Consider the following 25,209-nt stretch of genomic DNA (forward strand, 5'->3'; position numbering starts at 1 on the left):
TAATCTGATTGGTGGCCACAAATTTAAAGCCTGCCTCCAGGAATAGCATCCAATCAAGGAGGTGGGCAGGACATTCAACAAGCTGGGGCCAATGGGAGAACCAGCAGAATTCTTCAGTTGGTAGCCCCAGTAGGAGAAGTTGGCCATTCTGTGGCAGGCAGACCATGATGGAGGTACCATATGAAGATGCAAGAAATTTTAAAAATCATTTGTGGCTGAACAACTGCTAGGATATCATTATGGAAGGGGATGACCTTCATAGGATGGCTGTGTCCACAATTATAGCATGGTGACAGAGTGGCCTTGGGGAAAGGGGTAGTGATAGATAAAGGAAGATTTGCTGGCTTCCTCTCCAGAGACCTGTTGAACTTTTTCTGCAGCATGGGACTCGTCTACCACTGATAGGTTCCCGGTGGCAACCCTAACCTGGCCCCAAGAATGCATAATGAATGACTGATAGCGCAAACATCCATTATTCTGTTGCAACAGCTGTGAGAGAGAGAGAGAGTGAGAGTGTGTATGTGTGTGTGCACGCGAGAGAGAGAGAAATGTGTGTGCGTGCGTAAGAGAGAACGTGTGTGTAAGATTAAGAGAACATGTGTGTGCATGCGAGAGAGAGAGAACATGTGTGTGTGTGTTTGAGTGCAAGTGAGAGAAAACGTGTGTGCATGCATGCGAGAGAGGGAGAACATGTGTGTGTGCACATGCGAGAGAGAGAGAACTTATGTGTGCATGTGTGAGAGAGTACACGTGTGCGCATGCACATGTGTGCAAGAGAGAGAGAACATGCAGGTGCGTGCAAGAGTGAGAGAAAACGTGTGTGTGTGTCTGTGTGTATGTGTGTGTGTGTGCGCACGCACGTGTGCTCGTGCAGAGAGAGAGGGAGAACATGTGTATGTGTGTGTGCGCACATGTGAGAGAGAGAGAATGAGTGTGTGCACGTGTGAGAGTGTATGTGTATGCGCACGCACGTGTGTACACGAGAGAGAGAACATGTGTGTGTGCATGCGAGGCAGAGGGAATATGTATATGTGTATGACCGCATGCGCAAGAAAGAGAATGTGTGTGCACACGCACAAGTGAGAGAGAACGTGTGTGCGTGCGCAAGAGAGAAAGAAAGAGATAGAGCGTGTATGTATGTGTGTGGGTGTGCGTACTTGTGAGAGAGAATGTGTGTGTGCATGCGAGGCAGAGAGAACGTGTATATGTGTGTGTGTGCACGCGCGCAAGTGAGAGAGAACGTGTGTGTGTGCACGAGAGAGATAGTGCGTGTGTGTGTGTGTGTGCGTGTGCACGCGAGAGAGAGAGAGAGAACGTGTGTGTGCATGTGCGAAAGAGAGAGAAAACATGTCTATACATGTGTGCGTGAGAGAGAATGTGTGTGTGCGCGAGAGAGCGTGTGCACGCAAGTGAGAGAGAACATGCGTGTGTGTGCATGAGAGAGAGAATGTGTGTATATGCGCACACACACACAAGAGAAAGAAAAACGTGTGCGTGTATGTGTGTGTGCGCGAGAGAGAGAGAATGTGTGTGTCGTGTGTGTGTGCACAAGAGAGAGAATGTGTGTGTGTGCGCGAGAGAGAGAGAGAACGTGTGTGTTATGTGTGTGCACAAGAGAGAGAATGTGTGTGTGTACGCGTGTGCATGCTCAGGAGAGAATGTGTGTGTGTGAGAGAATGTGTGTGTGTGCACGCGAGAGAGAGAGAGAGAACGTGTGTGTGTGCATGCGCCTGCAAGAGGGAGAAAGCGTGTGTATTTGCATGCGAGAGAGAGAGAGAGAACATGTCTGTACGTGTGCGCAAGAGAGAATGTGTGTGTGCGTGCGTGCGTGTGCTCGAGAGAGAGCATGTGCACGCAAGTGAGAGAGAACATGTGTGTGTGCGCGCATAAGAGAGAGAGAGAATGTGTGCGTGTGCACGGACACGAGAGAGAGAAAAAACGTGCACGTGTAGGTGTGTGTGTGCGCGCGAGGGAGAGTGTGTGTGTGTGTGTGTGTGTGTGTGTGTGTGTGTGTGTGTGTGTGTGTGTGTGCATGCGCACGCACGAGAGAGAGAACGTGTGTGTGTGTATGTGCGTGCGAGAGTGAGAGAACGTGTGTGTGTGTGTGTGTGTGTGTGTGCGCGCGCGCGCGCGTGCATGGTCAAGAGAGAACGTGAGTGTGTGAGAGAATGTGTGTGTGCACACGAGAGAGAGAGAGAACATGTGTGCATGCGAGGGACAACCTGTGTGTGCACGTGCGAGAGAGAGACAACCTGTGTGTGCACGTGCGAGAGAGAGAGAGAGAGAGAGCGAGCTTGTGTGTGTGCGCGCGCGCGAGAGAGAAAATATATGTGTGTGCGCGCGAGAGAGAGAACATCTGTGTGTGCGCACATGCGGGAGAGAGACGTGTGTGTGCATGCACGTGTGTGCAATAGAGAGAGAACATGGGTGTGTGTGCACGTGAGAGAGAACGTGTGTGTGTGTGCACGCGAGAGAGAGAGAGAATGTGTGTGTGCGCGAGAGAGAGAATGTGTGTGTGCGTGAGAGAGAGAGAATGTATGTGTGTGCAAGCACGCACGCGAGACAGAACATGTGTGTGTGCATGTGAGGCAGAGAGAACGTGTGTTTTTATGTGTGTGTGCACGCATGAGAGAGAGAACGTGTGCATGTGCGTGTGTGCTCGAGAGAGAAAACGTGTGTGCACGCGCGCGTGAGAGAGAACGTGCGTGTGTGTGCGTGCATGAGAGACAGAACATGTGTGCGTGCATGCGAGGCAGAGAAAACGTGTGTTTGCATGTGTGTGTGCATGAGAGAGAACGTGTATGTGCGCGTGCGAGAGAGAACATGTGTGTGTGCGCAACATGAGAGAGAGAATGTGAGTGCACGAGCGAGAGAGAGAGAGAATACGTGTGTGTGCGTGCGCGAGAGAGAGAACGTGTGCATGTGCGAGAGAGAAATCGTGTGTGTCTCTGTATGTGTGTGTGCTCGTGAGAGAGAGAGAACGTGCGCGCGTGTGTGTGTGCGCAAGAGAGAGAAAACGTGTGTGTGTGTGTGTGTGTGTGTGTGTGTGTGTGTGCGCATGCGCACATGTGAGAGAGAACGAGCGTGTGTGTGTGTGCATGAGAGAGAGAACGTGTGCGTATGTGTGTGTGTGCACACGTGAGAGAGAATGTGTGTGTGTGCACAACACGAGAGAGAGAATGTGAGTGCACGAGCGAGCGAAAGAGAATATGTGTGCACACGTGCGCGAGAGAGAACGTGTGCACGCAAGTGAGAGAGAACGTGTGTGTGCGCGTAAGAGAGAGAGAGAATGTGCGTGTATGCGCACGTGCACACGTGAGAGAGAGAACGTGTGTGTGCATGTGTGACAGAGTACGTGTGTGCGAGAGAGAGAACATGTGTGTGCATGTGAGGCAGAGAGAATGTGTGTTTGTATGCGTGTGTGCATGCATGAGAGAGAGAATGTGTGTATGTGTGTTCGTGCGTGCGAGAGCGAACATGTGTGTGTATGTGTGTGCAAGAGAGAGAGAACGTGGGTGTGCACATGCATACGAGAACTTGTGTGCACAAGCGAGGCAGAGAGAAGTTGTGTTTGTATGTGTGTGTGCGTGCATGAGAGAGGGGAATTTGTAGGCGGTGGTGTTCCCATAAATCTGCAGCCCTTCTCGGCTGGAAGTGGTCACGGGTTTGAAAAGTGCTGCCGGAGGAACTTTAGCAAATTTCTGCCATGAATCTTGGAGAAGGTACACATCAGCTACTGACTGTCAGTGCTGGAGGGAATGGCTGCTTGTGTGAGTTGTAGGTGGCTGCCAACATTCATTGTCTAGGCTCACTGTCATTGGTAGTTAAGCTATTCAAGGGTGAAAAATATTACCCCAAGATGTATTCATGGCTTCAGAAGAAACAAAAAGGACAGGGATGGAAAATGCAAGAAATCACAGAACAAGATCTTGACCTTTACAGACCAGGCATATTCTATTAATCATCTACTTGATCCTCTACTATATTTATTCGATCATTAGACAAAAGTGATCAATCAAATTTCTTCCCAACTCTTCCAAAGATAAGCGAACAAATTCCACAATCTCTATTTCCACAATTCACTATCCTTAGGTAGTGCTACCATTGTCCCAGCAGTGCAAGTTGATCTTGTTTTGATCCATGTGGAATGGTGATAGGGTTAAACTGAAAGAACAGTGAGAAAGGGAACACAGGATGGTGCGTCCACTGTGGCCTCAGTCTTGTATGCACAATCAAATGTAATGGGGAGGTACAAAGGGCCTCTTTGGAGATGAGGCAGTGCACAAATACAGACAGCAGTGTGCAAACAAACCCATTGGAAAGATACAAGCAGTCCAACAAAAGGAAATCTGAAGTTTGGGTTACTTATTAACTGGAGTGATTGCACTTTATTGATAAGTGGTAACTTTCCAGCTGGCAGCATTGGGAGTGGCAGGCTGCTCTCTGCACAGAAACAGTATGCTGTTTGCCAGCAGCAAGTAGTTGGTTAATGTTTTCCAAGAAAATCAGTGCCCTATCTAAACTGCACAGTCAAGCTGCAGGTGTGCGCCAGGAGGTCAGTCTGATTCCACAGGTGTAAAAATGCAGGAAAGCACGTACAAACTCAGTTAAAAGCATCAGTAAACAGCTATAAACCTTAGGAGAGAGAGAAAGAAGCACAGTGTAAGAGAGGGGTGCAGAGAAACGGTGAAATAAAAAGACACAATATTGAAAGATTTGTTTCATAATTACAGCTATTAAGTAAGGATGAAGTGCATTTATTTCAGCGTGATTTCTTATAAAAGCACCCAACTCCTCATGTTGATTTTAACTAACTGCAATATAAATAGGTTCTGATCAGGCTGATAAAGTTAGATTTCCTGCTCCACTCCTTTGAGGTTTACAACACGACATGCATAAGATAACCTAAAGTATGTATGGACCAGTTCACAGCTAGGTTATAGTGCAACGTGCAGGTTATTTGAAGTTGATTCATATTAAAACAATTGAATATTAAATTCCTCACAGAAGATACAGAAGAGATTTAGGGAACAAAAATTCAAGACAAGTGAGATAGGGTAAAAAATGACTGATATTTTCCTGCATTCGTTTAAAGATGATGACGTGGAGCCACAGAGAAAATTATGCAGAATATAAGTCGAAAGACAAATATATACTATGAATAAACAAATCTAAAGAAAATAAAATATGGAAGTAAGTGCGCAAAAGAAAGGGATAGACAAGACCAGGTGGATAGATAGATAGATAGATAAAGAGAGATATAAAAGACACAAAAAGGAAAAAGACAAGGAGACAGAAGTGAGAGCAATGTCATCTGATGCAACTCTTGTTAAAGTGGCTACGGAGACACAAAATTCAAGGGGGTCAGAGAGACTTTAGTTCCATAAAAACAAACAAATTAAATTAACAAAACTTCATTACATACTTTGATCATTACTATTAGAAATACTGCGACATAATTCTATTAATATTGACTTTATCCCAAAAAATTATATTACAATTCAGAAGTATAAAAATAAACTTTATAATAATTCCGCAAACTGGCTTACTTTTGACCATGATTACATTAACCACGCAACATATTTAAAGTATACACATTCAGAAGAACAATTAAAAGTTATAGATGTGACGTAGAAAAATATATTTTGGATGTATAATTACTGACACATAAAATAAATTCTATCCCTGGGAGTAGAGTTCCCTTGTACAGAATTAGAAGTCCACAATGCTGCTTAAAGCTGAAGACCATGTAGGTACTTATGCAGATGGACCTGGTGCATCTCAGATACACAGAGGTTGCATCTCCAAGAGGGAATGTTGACCTGTTCCTACAACTGTTCATAAAGAGTGAAACATTTCCCTGTCCAGAACCTTCTCACCTAAGCTGTAGAGAAACTTGGAGTACCAATGGATGCCATTCTCCTGTGTGGCATTGCAATGCCCAGGATGGAGGACTGGTAACAAAGAAGTCAATGAGTGAAAGAGTCTGAGAGGTGCAAATGCCAAATGCGCCCAGTGGTGCTTCTCTATCATTGCATAACAAGATGCCAGTACATTATTCACTAACAGAGTGCCATGAGACGTCAGTGGTGCGTAGGCACCAACGTACTCCTCCACATAAATAGCTTTAATCCTAGATGCACGCAACTGGCCTGAGCCAATCTCTCTTACAAGGACGAACTGACCTGTTCGTACTCGACTAGCAAATATCGGCCTAAAGTTCTCCATTCTGTCAGTGTTATTATCAGAAACAAAGATGAGATGTGCTGCTGTGAGTTCTAGCCGCTGTCTAGGATCTTCAGTCTCCAGCACAGTGAATGAGATCCTCAGTTGTTCTTCTTTATCGAGGAAGAGAAGGACTTGACTGGGGACCACCTGACCAGCTGCATTCACTGTTAAGACCCTGTCCCCAGGATTCAGATCTGACACAGCTCGGGTTTGCCCATTTTCCAGTGTTACCATGGCTTTAGAAGGGAAACAGCCACCCGTTTTGGTGGCCAATGAGTTATCTGAAAGATATAAAGAATCAGGGATTAAACATCCAGAATTTACTCACCAAATCAAGCTCTCCAGCTGAAACAGGTCACATTGGCTCAGCAGCCCAGGGCGCTGCAGTAGGGAAAATAATTAGTTAGGGTTCCCCATTCCTAATTGCTTTTCGGTGACCCTTTTGAAAAAAGTGCACGTGTGGATATGGTGAGGTTTTAACTGCCCATCACAGTCAAATAACTGGAGAAATACTCACTGGACTGGACTTGTATGTCAAGACCACCTATTTAAGGGAGGTACTGAAGGGTTACCAGGATGAGTTTGTGCCTTCAGCAAGGAAAAGGGCTAGGAAATGACAGAAGAAATAAATAAATCTAATGAAATAAAGGTTACCTAAATAAATAAATCTCATGAAAAGAAGAGACAGCATCCTCACGTCATCGAAACCAATGAACTGAAAATGCAATTTCTTGCTCAACATGGTCATTACATTCTGCCAGCAGCACAATACATGTTAAAGCTGTAAATATCTTCATCACAAACTGAAGGAGCCCATTGAATACTCTTGAGAGATGAAATCAATTTTGTGGGAAACGGGTTATTCACTGAACAGGAACCAACTTTACTAGGTCACTACGAATTAGGTCATTAATGTCAAAATTGGACACAGGAGGGTCTTTTCCTGCTGTTTTGTTTGATGATTTATTGAGAACTGGAAGGTGGCAATCAACCTTCTGCCTTTAAGGCTGCAATACACTTAGGAAATACAGTTAAAATCCATCAGCTAGAATGTGCTGGAGGGGAAAGAAGCAAAATCCTATTTATCCAATCATATACATTTGAAGGAACATTTTCATCAGAGATCTTGACAGCAGCATGAAGGGCAACTACAATTCAAATATGATGTTTTGACATGGACTTGTCAAAAGGTGATAATATGGCCTTCGGGGGAAAAAAAACTCTTTCAAGAAGCAGGATTGCGACTGTTAGCCTGTAGTTTCTTTTTTAGAAAATATCTTGTGGTTTTCTCCAGCTTTGTTTCATGATATCAATGGTCAGACAAGAGAAAAATTAGGCAGCACATTGGCATCTTCCTGCTGGAATTACTCTATAGCCAAGCACTTAAAAAAATGTAAAAGCAGAAAATACTTTCTCACTAATTTTCTCCTGTTCTTGTGGTACCAGAGCTAGCAAATATGAACCACCCAGCAGGAGCTCCACCAAAGAGTCAATTTCCCTACCCGTAGCTCAAGGGGGAAATACTATGTTTTACAATTAGCTGAGAGCACAGTGGAGTAATTGACCTGGTCAATACCACACTTTGCAGTAGACTTACCTTTGGAACCATACACACAGGAAGCGGTTTTTACATTGGTGTTGGGGTGGGTGATTTTGCAGGGCCAGATGGGGTAATACTATAGGCCAGATCCCAAGATTTTGAAGGAGTTGAATTAGTATACAGATCAACTGAGAAAACTGCAGCTACACTTGCATGCATCATTATTTATTCACTGCTTTGAAATGGTTAGGGCCCATATCTCCTCCAAAGCAGCTTCAGCAACAATCTCAGTAGTTTCTGAAAGCTAAAATGTTTGCAAGTAAACACCACAGTACTGAAAGTAAAGCAGCTAAATGTATATTTTTTACAACTGGTTTTTGAGAGGGTCAGTGTAGCTGTCATACAGAAGTCACAACATCAAGATTGCACAATCTGACCTAGTTAATAATTATAAATTATGTGGATTGTAATTTTTTGGGACCCTGGGCCAAACTTAATTGCAAGTAAATTTTTGTTATTGCCCAGATGCTAAAAACATGAGCGGAAAAAAAATTGCTCCTTTAATCAAACTGAAAAACTGCAAAAACAGTCAAATTTACAAACAGTAATAATGATGTTGCAGTTAGATGAGCCACTCCACAGGCTACAGAAATGAGGTGATGTGTGACGTGTACTTAGAACGGTTAGCTGGCTTCAAAGTATGGATAGCCTTGGATTATATTTTACCTTCCTACCCCATCCAGTTCCACATGATTGATGTTAAAATGATCCTGGTCTATTCCAGTGTTGCCAGCTGACCCATGGAACCAGGAGAAGCCAGGTTTGATGCAATTAGCTGATCTCAGGCAAGGCAGCAGGAGAGATTAAATTCATCTCAATCAGGATTCCTGCTCCAATTACAAACCAGTGACATTGCTTTAAACGTGTGTGCATGGACAACAGATGGAGGACAGGATTGGGCTCAGCTTTGGTGTCTTCCATAGTTGAATGAGCTTCCACATGATTACTAAAGACTAAGGTGGGATATTATAGGACACATAAAGGTAAATAGTCCTACTGGACCAGAAGGCTGCTCTCTCATTAGGGAGAAATCACTGGTGATGAGTTTAAGCTGAGGGTCACCACACCTCAGGCAAAAGGAGAGGTTGAGAAGGTGAGTCCTTCATGGTAACCTCAGCTGGTGCAGGAATTGAAGCCAGTCTGTTAACATCATTTGGCATTGCAAACCTGTTACCCAGCTAACTGAGTTAAATAATCAACCCCCCCCCCCCATCCTTCTCTCCCATCCCCTCCCTCGGTGTAGTCATTCAACAGTACTTACCATCATAATTATGCAAAAACATGTGGAGAATTTGTATTTTTAATTACAAGCATATAAAAATGCAAATTCCCACTGAAAAACACACAGTCCAAGTAATAAATTGTCATCACAAGATAATAAAACACCAACAGTTACAGTGATTCTAAAGTACTGCAGATCTGAAATCAAAACAAAGTGCCAAAAGAAAGTCAGTAGGTCTGGCAGCATCTGTGGAGAAAATAACAGGGAGCTGAATTTTACTATAAATTGACTAAGTGGAGGGTTTCTTTCTGTTAGTCCTAGTGAGTTTGCTTACGCTGTCTTCCCAAACTCACTGTATTACCTGCGACTACACCCTTATGCCACCCTACCAATCATATTTGCCTGCTCAACACAGGCCATTGCAGGGATGTCCCTGGATTTCTGCTATCTCCACCACCTTTAAAACCTGGCCGTACACTGGGTCAGGCATTGGCTCTCTGCAGCTGCCCTTCCTGGTTCCTGTCAATTGCCCCAGAAGATAACTGTCACCCCACTTTGCTGACAGGGGCCTGGGATTCCTGGTGGATGGGGTGGGGTGGTCATTGCCCCTGGAGAATGTCCTGAGATGTTGGTGACTGACGGAGGTCTGGTTTGGAGTCACCAGGTTACTGCTCTGACTTTCCTGTCAGGAATTGTCTCTGTCTACTTTCTATCCTGATGGTCGGAGAATGGGAAGTTCCACATCAACGAGGCCAGGTGATGTCATAATAAGATGTTAATGTATGCTAATCTATGTAAATCAGCCTCTAGCCACTCACTTATGAGAATCACGTCTCACTGTTCAACACTCCATTGGAAAATGGGACTTCTGGCTCTCGTGTTGGGAATCTCCTCACTGCCCATCTCATGCAAATTTTCTCATCAATCCCCCACATTGTTCGGTGATTGGGAAAATTCAGCCCAGAATTAACATTTCAAGTTCAATATGGCTCTTCTTTGGAACTGAACTCAAAATATTTCCCACAGTTTTCTGAAGAAGGGTGCCGACCTGAAACGTCAACTTTCCTACTCCTCTGATGCTGCCTGCGCTGCTGTGTTCATCCAGCTCCACGATGTGTTAACCCAGACTTTAGCATCGGCAGTTCCTACTATCTCAAAATGTTGACTCTGTTTGTCTGTCCACAGATGTTGTCAGACCTGCTGAGTTTCTCCAGCGCTTTGTTTTTAATTCAAATATTTGTCTCTAAACAATGTCTAGGATCTTGCCTGGTGACTTAAGGTACCAATTAAAATAGCTTGCTCACCTTAAATAGGGCTGAACTGTTTATGACAGTTTCTGAGATCAAAATATATTTTATTTACTATACCAAGTTTTATGATTAGATAGTGTTAGAACTATTGAAAATATTCAAATAGTGAAACAATCAGGGGTGGATGAACCGCCCAATGTGTTGCTAAGCCATTCAGACCAAGTTCATTCCAGCTTTGACATCCTGAATTTGTAGATATCAGCTTAGACAGCAAGTGAAGCACAACAGTTGCACCCCACCCCCCCCACACCGCCCACCTCTCTCCAGCGTGGCTTATTGAAAAAGGAATGAAAGAACTACCAGAGTTCCCAAATCACCATCTTGTTAGTCCTGCTGAAAGACCTTGATTTACAAGAATTTGCCTCTTTCGGAAGGAACCAGAGCTTGCAGGAGTCTGTTGTTTCCTCAGCCAAATTCTCTGTCCCTATAAGCATTCTTCTCTGTCCTTTATAACATGGAGCCTAGTGCTAATCTCTTAAACAAGTTCATCTCCTTTCAAAAGAACTTCATAAACAAAAATTCCACAAAAATGTTCACCCTCTCACCCCTAAAATATTATTTATAAAAATATAAACAATGCCTGGAAGCATGTTATACTGTTATATTTTTGACAACTGTATGAATTGCTTGAGGTTCACTCTTGTGGGTCAGGATGTCAGCTTTGTAACCTTCTGAGCTGTTATTTATGTTCTATATAACTTCTCAATCTTTTGCTGATAAATAATATTGTTTAAAATCAGGACTGATGCATTCCTAGAACAGATCCTTTGTGCAAATCTGTCCTTATCTCCAATCTTTTTAAGTTGCCCAACCCAAGAGCATCATAAAAACTTCGGTCCCTATATATTATCTTCAAAGCCGGCTTTTGGATTGCCGCCAATTGACTGGATGACCCAGATGTTAGGCTAAAATGTGAAACCTGGCAAGCTCATGCCACACAAAGCCTGATCAGTCTTCTGTAAAAGAATAAATCATCGGAACTAAGAGCAATTCTTTTAAGGCACTCAAAAATAATACAATCTCTTCCAACCCTTTCCATATATGCATGATCAACGAGGATATTCCATTTCAGGTCATTGATACTGCCATATCAAATATTAATAGCAGGGCAGGTTGTACTCAGTCAGCACTGACTGCATTGAAACAAGAACTGACATTGCCAATAATCAATTGTTGATTCTCACTTGAAAAATGTAGTGACATCCTAAAGCCCAGTGCAATTTGACATGACAATGCCAATGACGAGGAACAAAGCAGAGTATGCCCACCCCATGAACTCATATCGGGAAGCACTTTCAACACTAATCCTATTTTTGTTTAACTCTCTAGGTTTCTGGCATTATTCAACCTTCACAGACACAAATGTCTTGCAATTGCTGCTGGATATTGATTGTTGCATATAGAAATTTCCTGTAATCAACAAAAAGGTAAGAACTTGGTAAACATGGACCAATGAAACGACAAATCCCTTTAAATCGCTCTGTGAACATTATGGTCAGCTGCTTTTGTATTATTTTTACCACAGGAACCTGTAAAGAATAAAAAAAAGTCCTGACTGACACACACTGGGAGTTCACTATTGGTAGAAATGCCACAGCTCCCATTTTCAATTGTAGTGATTTGAATAAAGTACTTATTTTTGCAGTTGGTATTCAACCATTTGCTTTTCTTCTAATTCCTTGCTGTTCTCCCTCCTTGCCTGAAGGCCCATGCCTTTGCTGGACAGCTACATCACTGCCTGCAATTCTTGAGTAACTCATCCATGCTTTTCTTTGTGTGAGCCTGGAGTTGTAGGTGTTGTGGTCGATAACGCAAATGCTAATCTTTCATTACCTTATACCTGCGCACACACTTGCTATCCTTGGGGGTTCTCTAGTGCTGTCCTTAGGCTTTGAGTCCAAATGTCATGCTCGCATCACTACTGTTACTAAGTGAGGATAAACTACACATTAAAGCTGGGACTAGCTTGATATGTACTATTCAGTATTAGTTGACTCGTTGACCACTGACCCCTCAGAGTAATTGCAATATTCAGGTATTTGGATGGAGGCTCACCATCATTTGATGACTACTGCAAAAATGAACTGTGGACCAGATATGCAAACCATTCAAGTGCTGAACAAATATACAACTAGAGCCCTGTCAACTTTGGTTATGCCTGCTTGCTGGTGCAGTACTGGTAGCCACTTTTTGTGGCTTTTATGCATATAACAGTTTTAAAATGTAAATTAACAGTAACCAACAATTGTATCACCTCAATAATCAAATATAACTATAGTAATCTATTAAAAACACTGGAAACATATTTTTTAATTCATTAATTGGATTCAGCTTTTGCTGAATTTATTGCCTATCTCTAACTGCCACAGAGAAGGTTATAGTGAGAAGGTTATTCTGAATGAGTGCATTCCATGTGACCTGCCTACAATGTTGCTTGGGAGGACCTCAGAGATGGTAGACAGGCTTTGGGAAGTCAGTAGGCAAGTTGTTCATTCAGAATTCCCAGCCCCTGACTTGCTGTTGAAGCCATAGTATTTACTGTGCTGGACCAGTTGAGTTTCTTGTCAGTGGTAACTCCAGGATTTTGAAAATGAGGAATTCAGCAGTGGTGATGCCACTGACCAATTCTCTCCTTGGAAATGATCATTACCTTACACTTGCGGCACATCAGCCCAAGTCTGAATTTTGTCCAGGTCTTGTTCCATTTCAACATGGACTGCTTCAGAATGTGACGAGTTGTGAATGATGCTGAATACTGTGCAGTGTGCATCCCCACTTCTGACCTTATGACGAAGAGAAGGCCGTTGATGAAGCATCTGATGAAGGTCGAGCTGAGGACACTACACTGCAGAACTCCTGCAGAGATGTTCTGTGGCTCAAATGATTGACCTCCAACAACCTCGACCATCTTCCTGTTTGCTAGGGCTGACTTCAACCAGCAGAGAGCCCTGACTAAGCATCCGTTAGCAGCCTCTTCTTTTGTAAATGCTGCTTGATAGCACTGTTAACAATCAATTTCCATAGCTTTACTGATGTTTAGTAGACAAATGAGTTGGTAATTGACTGGGTTGGATTTGTCCTGCTTTGTGCATGTGGGACTTACTGGGCATCAAATGGTGACAAGTGTTGTAACTGTATTGACACAGCTTGGTGAAGGGTGTGGCTAATGCTACAGCACAAATCTTTAGTACTATTACTGCAATATTGTCAGGGCCCACTGTTTTGCAGTGTCCAGTGCCTACAGCTATTTCTAGTTGTCACATGGAGTGAATCAACTTGGCTGAAGGCTGGCATCTGTGGTGCTGGGACCCTCAAGAGGACGTCAAGATAGATCATCCACTTGGCTCTTCTAACTGAAGATTATTGTGAGTACTTCAGCCACACCTTTTGCACTGATGTGCTGGGCTTCCCCATCATTGAGGATGGGGATATTTGTCTCTTCCTGTTGGTGGAGGACAATTGAACAACAGCCTTTCACAATAGCATCGTACTAAGCCAGTTTGTATCAATACTGAACTTTGGAAACCTACCTCCAGAATGTTAAGCAATTCAGTAACATTCAACCTCATGGTTTTAGATTAGATTAGATTACCTACAGTGTGGAAACAGGCCCTTCGGCCCAACAAGTCCACACCCCCCCTTGCAGCATCCCACACATCCCTGAACACTACGGGCAATTTAGCATGGCCAATCCACCTAACCTGCACATCTTTGGACTGTGGGAGGAAACCGGAGCACCCGGAGGAAACCCACACAGACACAGGGAGAATGTGCAAACTCCACACAGTCGCCCAAGGCTAGAATTGAACCCGGGTCCCTGGTGCTGTGAGGCTGCAGTGCTAACCACTGAGCCACCCTGTGATTGTGAAATTTTAGTATTTTGATTTTTATGTTCTATTAGGCCTTCAAAGATACAGTAACAGATTTTACTATTCTAAATGTGGGATGTTTGGAGACCCACGCGGCATAACATAGCATTAGGTACTGGTGTGAACAAGGTCAACACCAGTGGCATTAGTAACAGGACTAAATTGAGGTGGCAAGTTCAACAAGTGGATTGAATTGTGACTTTTCTGAAACTGCATCAATCACAGTAGACTAATAGGCCAAGCGGCAAGACTGCCAATATCAGTGAACAGCTTTTAAAAAAAAATCACCAGCGCAAGATCTGCAACACAATGACTAAGGATTTAATCAATATCAGGTTTAAGTAATGTTTGTGAATTGCTTTTAGTTTGCTGACAATGGCACCATTACTGGCAGTTCCTGTGCAGTAGGGTTTAAAGCCCATGTTCACAGAATCACTACAGTGCAGAAGGAAACCATTTGGCCATTGTGTCTGCACCTGCTCTCTCAGTGAGTATTATTGACCTTTTGCCTCAATCCTGCACATTATTTTATTTAAGTAAACATATAATATGCTCTTGAATACTGCAACTGAACCTGCCTACACCACACTTCCAGACAGTGCAGTCCAAACCCTAACCACCAGCTAAAAGTAAAAGGTTTTATTTCTTTGCCATGCATTTGCTTTTTTTGAAAATTACTTAGTCCCAGTTTCTCCAATCCATCTTCATAACTGAAGTGTCACATCCTGGAACAGTTCTCATAAATGTCCTCTGCTCATCCTTCCTGAAGTGTGGCACTCAGAACTGTACACAATACTGCAGCTGTAGTCTATTCAATATCCTAAACAAGCTCAGCAAAACCCATTTAGCTGTTGAATGCTATGCCCGTAATAATGAAAGCTTGATATTGTGTGCTTTATTAACTGCTCACTCTACCTATCCTGCCACCTTTAATGACACCGTGTTTGACTAGCCTCGCATTGCAAATAATGAAATAACTTAAACTTGGGGTTCTGCAGCTTACACCAATCACTTACCCAGGAGTGAGTTAGCTAGGTCAGTGGGTGGAGGTTGGGTGAAGGGGGGCAATCACATGGAAATGATAAGCTATCTTAAACTATTTAAAGCATCGTCTCAACTCAGGCCTAGTTATTGGCAGAGAATTAGGTGCGGTTAAACATAAAAGTGTGGGCATAGCAGAAAATAGAATAAAAACCATTTACTGAATAAATAATACAAACTGCTCAAGATTCACTTTCATGGTCATAATGTTGTTTAAGCTCTCCAATTAAATTACAACCTTGTAATCACTCCCTGTAGTCTGTTGTTATATTACAGCACATCTGAAAAGAAGATTAGAGTTCAGACAAAATGAAACTGCAACATCTGGCAAAGATTGAATATTAAACACTTCTGCTTTTTACAAAGAACAGCAAAACACTGGCGTCAAGCGGAAGTTTAAAGAAAGGAGTGACAGTAGCCAACTAAGGATGTGGTCAAACAAGCAGGGTTTTGAAGGTGCAGCGTGTCTCAGCAAGGTCTAAGAGTTTATGAAAAGAATGTCACAACTGTTCGCACTGATGTCAGTAAACTGAGCACAAATCAACATCGAGCCTATAACCTTCCTGGTTTGTAGCATTATTTTTTACTGTACCATTGGCAGATACATCAACAAAGGTTAGGATGCCAATGAAGAATGAAATATGGGATCTGACATGAGCTAGAAGTCAACAAGGGCCCTTCAGTTTAATCTGATATTAATCAACTACCATTTTTGTTATATTCTCCTTGCTGGCCTACATTTTGTTGCTTGATAGTGCTCCTTTCATTAAGTCACTTTTGGTTATTTCATTTTCTCAAATTTCTTCTGGTTTTGGCAAGAGAACAAGCTGATCTACAGCTAAGAAGAATGGTAGTTTACTACATAGGTTCCTCTAATGCCTCAGAAATAATAGGAACTGCAGATGCTGGAGAACCCGAGATAACAAGGTGTAGAGCTGGATGAACACAGCAGGCCAAGCAGCATCAGAGGAGCAGGAAAGCTGATGTTTCAGGCCTAGACCCTTCATTGGAAATTTCTGATGAAGATCTAGGCCTGAAACGTCAGCTTTCCTGCTCCTCTAATGCCTCAATAATAAAATGTGAGGCTGGATGAACACAGCAGGCCAAGCAGCATCTCAGGAGCACAAAAGCTGACGTTTCGGGCCTAGACCCTTCATCAGAGAGGGGGATGGGGTGAGGGTTCTGGAATAAATAGGGAGAGAGGGGGAGGCGGACCGAAGATGGAGAGTAAAGAAGATAGGTGGAGAGAGTATAGGTGGGGAGGTAGGGAGGGGATAGGTCAGTCCGGGGAAGACGGACAGGTCAAGGAGGTGGGATGAGGTTAGTAGGTAGATGGGGGTGCGGCTTGGGGTGGGAGGAAGGGATGGGTGAGAGGAAGAACAGGTTAGGGAGGCAGAGACAGGTTGGACTGGTTTTGGGATGCAGTGGGTGGAGGGGAAGAGCTGGGCTGGTTGTGTGGTGCAGTGGGGGGAGGGGACGAACTGGGCTGGTTTAGGGATGCAGTTGGGGAAGGGGAGATTTTGAAACTGGTGAAGCCCACATTGATACCATTAGGCTGCAGGGTTCCCAGGCGGAATATGAGTTGCTGTTCCTGCAACCTTCGGGTGGCATCATTGTGGCAGTGCAGGAGGCCCATGATGGACATGTCATCTAAAGAATGGGAGGGGGAGTGGAAATGGTTTGCGACTGGGAGGTGCAGTTGTTTGTTGCGAACCTCCCTAACTGGTTCTTCCTCTCACCCATCCCTTCCTCCCACCCCAAGCCGCACCCCCATCTACCTACTAACCTCATCCCACCTCCTTGACCTGCCCGTCTTCCCTGGACTGACCTATCCCCTCCCTACCTCCCCACCTATACTCTCTCCACCTATCTTCTTTACTCTCCATCTTCGGTCCGCCTCCCCCTCTCTCCCTATTTATTCCAGTTCCCTCTCCCCATCCCCCTCTCTGATGAAGGGTCTAGGCCCGAAACGTCAGCTTTTGTGCTCCTGAGATGCTGCTTGGCCTGCTGTGTTCATCCAGCCTCACATTTTATTATCCTGGAATTCTCCAGCATCTGCAGTTCCCATTACCTCTAATGCCTCAGTGTTTTTTGTAGTAATTGGATGTGCAAGGTTCTGATCTCTAGTCTGTACTGGTCTCTGTTTAGAGTTGAGGGTGGATGAGGAGAACCAGTGATGTTTCTGCTTTCAAATGCTGGAGGCAAGGTGAACGAGGGTTCCAACTGTGATTCTCAAATAGCTTGCCAACATGTACATATGAATAATGGGTACTTGGGTCAGGTAGTAAAAGATTTAATGCAAACGTTTTTTAGGACAGAAGAATACTGGCAGAGAAAATAAAAATGCTGTATTGCACATTTGCAATCCTGAAGCTGAGAGAGGTGTAAAATCAGTCAGTACTGCACAGGGCTTGTGCAATTTAGCACGGCTAAGTGAACCAGTCGTGTCTCTACAATTTGAGCAGTTTAATAACCCCAGTGGGGTCCAGCAGGAGGCTAATTAAATATTGACAGTATTTATCTGCTGACTGCTGGCCAAAGCCTTGGGAAGGTAATAATATTCAAAGCACTGAAACCTTCAGCAATCTTTGCAGTCAATCCTATTTTATTCCCATAGGATCTTGCACCTGTCCTAACAACCAACATGCTCAACAGTAAAATATTCTCTGGGACACAGGGATGAATAAAATATGTTCAGAGCAATAGAGCAGAATTGTAGATGCGTACCCACAGATGACAAATATTTGTTAAGATCGGTGGAGAACCTTTCAGGCTTTGAGGAGCAACAGTATTATAGATGTTACAATGTGGAATCAATTTTCTTCAGAGTTCATTAACACGCCAACAAAATCAGTACTGTAGCAAGGATCCAGCTGGCACTAGCAGAAGGGACTGGTCGATATCCATTTTATATGGACAGGTGCACATATTAAAACAAATCGCCAAGTGGCCCAGTGAACCAGGTTGGCATATCTGAGCCCTCAATGTGATCCCTACGCCCCAACAAACTTTTGGATTTCTTTGTAATTGCAGTTCAATAGCAGACCTCCCACTAACACTATTAAAGTGAAGTCAGAGATTTGTGTACCATCTTTCACATTCTCATGATGTCCTAAAGTGCTTCACAACCGAAGAACTATTTTTGAACCCACAACATTCCAATTCAGAAGGATGAGTGCTTCTACTGAATTGAGCTGACTCTTAGTGCAGGACAAGAAAACCCTGAGGCTAAACTAGAAAATTTAGAACTTGTGTGTAAGCTTTTAGGCTTATGCAGACTTTTCGACAATGGTGAACACCACAACCAAGCAATATGCTTTACTCAACCAATTTTCAGACTTCACCTATCCAGTGCCTCCTGTTTGAAAGTGAATCAATTGTAGAAATGCTGGCTATACTAATCTCTAACCCGCCAATAGTTGCAACAGACTGCCACTATTCCAGTGGATATCAGGGGCTGGACTTCCGTACCGGTGATAGGAAACAAGGGTCACGACTCTGCTGGGTACAAAATCTGCCCAATTGGGAATCACTATTTTCAAGAGGAGGTGCTCATTTAATTGGACATCTACTTAATTGGACATCAACGTCTACTTAAGGGCAGCTATCAGGGTCTCGAAGCTAGAGGCTCTATCAACGTTTTGCAGCTTGAGAGGATCAGCTGGCTATAATAGGCGGTTACTAACAGGAGGTGCTTTAACATGGATCCATCTTCTTGGCAACATTTTTTAAAAAGTTTAAATAACAGAAACAGGAGCCAGAGCACCAGTGTGGAAATGGGTGGAGAAGTGAAATCCCTGCACCTACATTCAAGTAGGGAGTACCTTTAGGCCTGCCTAGTGCACTGGCCCCTAGCCTCTAGGCAATTAAATTGCCTTTTCCAGCTTCTCAAATGTCAGTTCGGGAACCTGGAAGCCAAAAGGATTTCCCCAGTGAACCTCCCTTATGTGTATTTAATAAGGTTCTTTCACGTACTGAATTTGCTACCTGCTATTGTGGGAACAGTAACCCTGCTAGCTCAAAACTGCCTTTGCCAAATTACCTGCCTCCAGGAAATTGGCATTACCACCTAGCACTGGTAATTTGGGGCTCTATCCACCTCCATTCTTCCCCTCGCCCTCTGCAGGTCCTGAAAATTCACAGCAGGAATCAAAATGAGAACATTTCAAAATTCATTACACAGCATTGCAGCAATTTTAACCTTCCACAGGTGCAATAAGAACAAATTGAAGATACACACAAAACCGAAAAAGACTGTTTAAAAAGTCTTAACGTCTCTCTGTCTCAAGAGAAAAAATAATCATGAAAGTTCCCTTTCCAGGTGAAAAGGATTGTGGTTTTCTATCGAGTTCAGGGGTAACATAAAATTAGATTAAGTGAGGCTCCAGGGGTAAAAATTCCTTTGCTTTGATTAATAACGGTTAAAAGTAGCACAGAAATTCAAGTGAACACAGGAACCAGTTTGTTAAAATTGGAACACAGGCTTTCTGCCTATAAGCTTCCAAAAATATACTGTAGAGCCTTTGAATGAGGCAGAAACTTCAGGTGGAGCAAGTGTAAATTGCAAATCTTCAGCAACTGCAATTGTATAGCTCAATTGAAATTTGACCATGAGGCTGCTTTGAAAAAGTGTGGCAATGTAAGATTACCAGCATCACCATCTGTTTTAGGCTACGCTATTATAAAAGCAAAATAGTGCATGCCGAAAATTTGGAATAAAAACAGCAAAGGCTGGAAATCAATCACGTTCTGGCGGTATCTGTGGAGAGAGAGGCAGAGTCCATTGTAGATTTGAATTTTCCAAGTGGGATGTAGGACCCCGCCCAAGGCTGGAATATGGCCAAGAGATATGGAAGCAGCTTCCTGGTAATCCAGCATTCCATCCAGCTGTGAAGCCTGCCCCACCCACCTCCCTGGTACACACTAGAGCCATTGGGCTATCCAGTGGAAGGTTCTGCTCTATAACATGGCCTGGTGGCTGTGGTCTTTGATTTTAAAAAAGATAAAAGGTTTTCAGAGCCTCCAGCTTAAGATGCGCTTCCTATCTCCTATTTACATCAGCCACTCTCACTGTTTCGATGTCAGGGCTAATCCCTCAGTGCTGGAGGTCTCCTGCTCATCCTCCATCCTTGGGAGCCCACCCTCCTTCCTTGCTTAACTGGATGAGGTCCCTGGGAGCGGCCACTTAATCAGCCAACTCCTTGAAAATCCAGCACAATATTGATGAAAAGTCATCATCCTGACACATGGCTTAGATTTTACCAGCCTTCTGGAAATTTGCTGGAGGGAAGAAGAGTTGGTAAAATGGCTGCAGAGGGTTTCATCCTCCTCCTGCCACAGGGTGTTTTGAAAGCAACTGCTTGACCACTTGTTGACTTGTAGCCAATTAACCCAATTAACCAGCCTATTAATAGCCTTTTTACACCCCAGTTAGCATTTTACTGGTGTCAGAACAGCTTCCTGACCATGTTTGGAGACTGCCAAACACATCAAGGTCGCCTTCCAGTCACTTCTGGGATGGGACTAGAAAGAGGGAGACCTTTCTTTTCAAATGCGCCATGCCCATTGGAGGGTGTACCTGCTGTAGAGTTTTCCATTGTCACCTATAATCACCAAGATCCACCTGCCTGGCACAGTAGAGGGCACCTCCGTATCCCTGCAGTCACAGTAGAGATTGCATCAGTGACATCGCAGAACCCCAAGTGAGCCAACAGCTTGGAGAGACAGGCCACCACCTTTACTTTGGATGGCAGTCCCAGCATTAGCTTCTTGTTTGGCTGTCACCAGAAAAATCCACTTTGCTGTTCCACCACTGACCCATGCAAGCAAGCTTGGGACCTATGGTCCTAGCAGTGAAACCATGATGTGCTGATAAAATTCTGGTTATCATTCTGTTTTTTTTTTCACAGACGCTGCCGGACCTATTTGAGTATTTCCAGCATTTTCTGTTTTTATTTTAGGCCATGCTATGTTGAAATCTCACATTTTCCAACAAATACTCTGACCCAAAAATGACCTGCTTCAAAGAGAGACAATGACGACACTCAGGCTTGTTGCATGCCAACAAAAGCCAGGAAAGCAAATGGAAATCTTTTAGTTTTAATTTTGATGTGTTGGATTATGTGACTTGTTGTACTATTTTGGTTATAATCGGCAAGGTTGCTTCTGCTTCTAAAATTAGGAAGGGGAGGAGGATGGAATTGGCAACTTACACCTCCCTTGCTTGGAAGGTTAGTGAATGAAATGTCAGTTTTCCCCTCAGGAAGCACACTTGACTAAAATAGCCTCTTGGAGACAGGATGTAGTCGTGTGAAGAGTCTCACTGAATGACCAGATTATGGACTGACAGTCATCACACAATGAAAAACAAATTGGTTATTTGCCAGAGCCAGAGTTTGAACAGAAGTAACGAGGGATGTCAAATCAGCCTTTATTAGTTACAACAGTATTACACACTCTAGGATCGATTATTAGCATTTTCCCTTACTCTGTGCCTTCAACACTAATTGTTGAGTAGGACAATATACTAATTGTAAAACACAACAAAGAACTGCGGATGCTGGAGATCTGACACAAAAACAGAAATTGTTGGAGAAACTCAGCGGGTCTGGCATCATTCGTGAGAAGAAAGTAGAGTTTCAAATCCAGTGATTCTTCATCAGATGGTTCTGCCAGACCTGCCGGGTTTCGCCAATAATTTCTGTTTTTGTTGCTAATTGTAAAGTCAGGACTTATTTCCTGCAAGGAATGAAAGAAACACTGCCATGTTTGTGCCCAACTGGCCATGTTAAAAATTCAGAGGTACATGTATTTGTAATTCAGAATATACAATTTTGATCTTACTAAAATGATTCAGTGTAGCAGGATGAAATAAATGAAAATGTATAAATTTAATTTTCCTATATGAGCTTAAACCACATAACCTACATTCTTTAATTAATTTCCAACTCCTTAGGATAGATTTTTAACTTGCCTTCTGCACGTAGAACTGACATTGTGGACCAGCCGCTAATTATGGAAAATGTCAAACTGATTCAATGGAAATGATAAAAAGACAATTTCTATGATGGGTGGCTGAATGTCAGCTAGACATCTGGGTGGCAAGTTAAAAATCCACCCTTCTCTTAATTCCAAATTCCTTTCCCTTTTATACTTTTGTAAAGAAAACAAGTGCTGTATTCAGACATAGAGGTGAGGTTGATCTTTTATGATTTTATTAGCTTCTACTGTGCCTAAAAATGAATAAAGGACTGAAGGGTATCGATTGCTGCTCCCAAGCCACTGTCTATATACCACCTGCCAAGAGTTATTCAAGAGCAGCTAAGGTGAATTTGCCTCAGATTTCCCCTCCCCTGCAGTGAGACCCACAGCCTCCAACTGTTGATTCAACATGTGAGAAATTACATCCTTGAACGTACATGCTGCTTCATCAGGATTGTACACCTGTGTCCTTTCTAAACAACACAATACTCAGAGAAATGCTAAACTTCACTAACATTTTCATTTTCTTTGATTTTTCTTTTAAACATAATACGCAATTAATGCTGATAGGATTAGAGAAAATGAACTAAATTGATTGAAGCTAGCAGCACAGTGGAATGAATGAATAGACATTGCCGAATCTCCGAGTTAAGGATTTTTTTTGTGTATTCTCACTAAATTCAGAACTGTAACCACAGTTTGCTCAGAACTGGCTTGGAGAATTACTTAGTGTATAATATAGAAACAGAACACATTCCAAACAGAATTTTCTGTAAATATTTCAGTTTTAAAATGATTTTGTGGATGGCAGGACTTTTATTTTAAAGTGCTGTGAATGTTGCCATAACCAAGTTAGCATTTTTAGTTCACTGGAACTGTTATATTTTACAGCCAGAAACAAGATAGAATGAATCATGCTTGAATCTAGTCAATATTGCTGGAAGACCTAGGGACCAAATTCAGAGAACTATGGGAAGGCACATCAGTCAGAGATTTAAAATGTGAACACCATCATGCAAAAGACAACATGGAAGGTATATCAATTATGCAAATAGGATAACATTAAGCAATTATGTTAATTAGATAGATCTTGAGCCTGTAAATTAGGTCAATTGAAGAGGAGACACACTACAAGTAAAAAGATTAATTTTATCAAACTTAGAGGGTAATGGAAGTAAGTTGGTAGTGGATGTCACTTAAATTTTGTATAAAATTTAATTGATTCCAAGTATAAATGCCAATTGCATAGAAGCACTGTATAAAACAGTTCAGTGCAGGCATTTCATTCATGATGTAAGGAAGAACTGCCTCATGGCTCTGTAAATAAATGCACCATGGAATTAAGATTTTCTCGCCTGTGTTTCACCATACCTATGTTTAGACAACCAAAGCCTCATTGACCAAGATGCCATCTGATAAAAGGCCACATGGCCAAGGTACCACAGAACCACGGACACCTGTGGCTTTCATCTCTGGAATAGAAAAATAAGCAAAGGAGAAAGGAAACTCAATGAGTTGTATTTTACAAATAGAAAACATGCTGGGTGATTTAAGGTAAATTAGTTGTGCCTGTGTTGGAATCCAGTGCTCTTGTTGATTTATTTCCCGCACCAATCTATATACAACTTCTTTTTGTGATTTTCACAAAAGTAAAATTTCTCATTCCATTTATTATTAAGTATGGAAGTTGGCAGGTAGTGAGAATGGATTGCCCACTTCAATTTGATTTCTGTTTATTTTAAAAATGTGTTTATACAGATGCGAATGAAATGAGAAAGTAAAATGTATAAATTAGATATACTGTTCTTTGAGTAGATGTTCCTACTCTGTTGGTGTAACAACAGACCTTTAGCAAGGATCCATAAACAAATTCCAGTCAATATTTCTTTCTTATTTACAGTAAATAGCTATGAATGGGTTCACAGGTTAAGATTCCCTTCAGTGTGGAAACAGGCCCTTCGGCCCGACAAATCCACACCGTCCCGCCCAGACCCATCCCCCTATAGCCCACACACCCCTGAAACACTACAGGCAATTTAGCATGGCCGATCCACCTAGCCTGCACGTCATTGGACTGTGGGAGGAAACTGGAGCACCTGGAGGAAACACATGCAGACACAGGGAGAATGTGCAAACTCCATACAGGCAGTCACCCAAGGCTGGAATGTGAACCTGGGTCCCTGGTGCTGTGAGTCTGCAGTGCTAACCACTGAGCCACCATGCCGCCCTGTTGTTAAGCCATAATAACAACTTATGTCGATTTAAAAGTTCAGCTCCTAGGTCTGAGAATTGAGTAGAGTTCAGGGGGATTTTTTTTCAGTAATCTGAGTGAGGAACCAACTTCAAGGCACCAAGAATTTAAAAAAGAGGAGAAAAGCCAAACTAAATGAGTGAAATAGCAAGGTTTGGTTTGAAAATTGTGGATTCTGGGACCCAAGGAGAAGAATGATGAGTTCCACTGGAAATAAATGAATTTGAATCGGAAATGTTTGCTGAGTCTTGATTTCAACAGTGAAGTTACAGGAAGAAAGGATAACAGACACAAGGACTAGTTGGACTGAGGAGAAACAGATAGTAAAAATGACTAAAACTAAATTATCTCGCTGTTTGTCACAGAAAAATATGGGGCAGCACAGTGACTAGCATTGCTGTCTCACAGTACCATGGACCCAGGTTCAATTCCAGCCTTCGACAACTGTGTGGAGTTTGCACATTCTCCCCGTGTCTGTGTGAGTTTCCTCCGGGTGCTCCGGTTTTTTCCTAGAATCCAAAAGATGTACAGGTTAGGTGGATTGGCCATGCTATATTTCCCCTAGTGTCCAGGGATGTCTAAGTTAGGTGGATTAGCCAAGGGAAATGCAGGGTTACAGGGATAGGGTAGGTGAGTGAGTCTGGGTGGGATACTTTTTGGAGAGTTGGTGTGGACTTGTTGGGCTGAATGGCCTGTTTCCACACTGT

General features: G+C 43.0%; 1 protein-coding gene across 2 annotated transcripts in view; it reads right to left on the reverse strand.

Moving 5' to 3' along the window:
- Window positions 1-4,773: 4,773 nt before the first annotated feature.
- Window positions 4,774-25,209, reverse strand: part of LOC125448307 (sonic hedgehog protein-like) — a 104,781-nt gene continuing 84,345 nt past the window's right edge. For both annotated transcript variants that reach the window (XM_048523540.2, XM_048523541.2), the window contains exon 3: window positions 4,774-6,509. In XM_048523540.2, coding sequence (XP_048379497.1) covers window positions 5,839-6,509 — 671 coding nt within the window. In that variant the 3' untranslated portion in view covers window positions 4,774-5,838. The remainder of the gene's footprint in view (window positions 6,510-25,209) is intronic.

Source organism: Stegostoma tigrinum, chromosome X (genome assembly GCF_030684315.1).
Source record: "Stegostoma tigrinum isolate sSteTig4 chromosome X, sSteTig4.hap1, whole genome shotgun sequence".
Classification (NCBI taxonomy): Eukaryota; Metazoa; Chordata; class Chondrichthyes; order Orectolobiformes; family Stegostomatidae; genus Stegostoma; species Stegostoma tigrinum.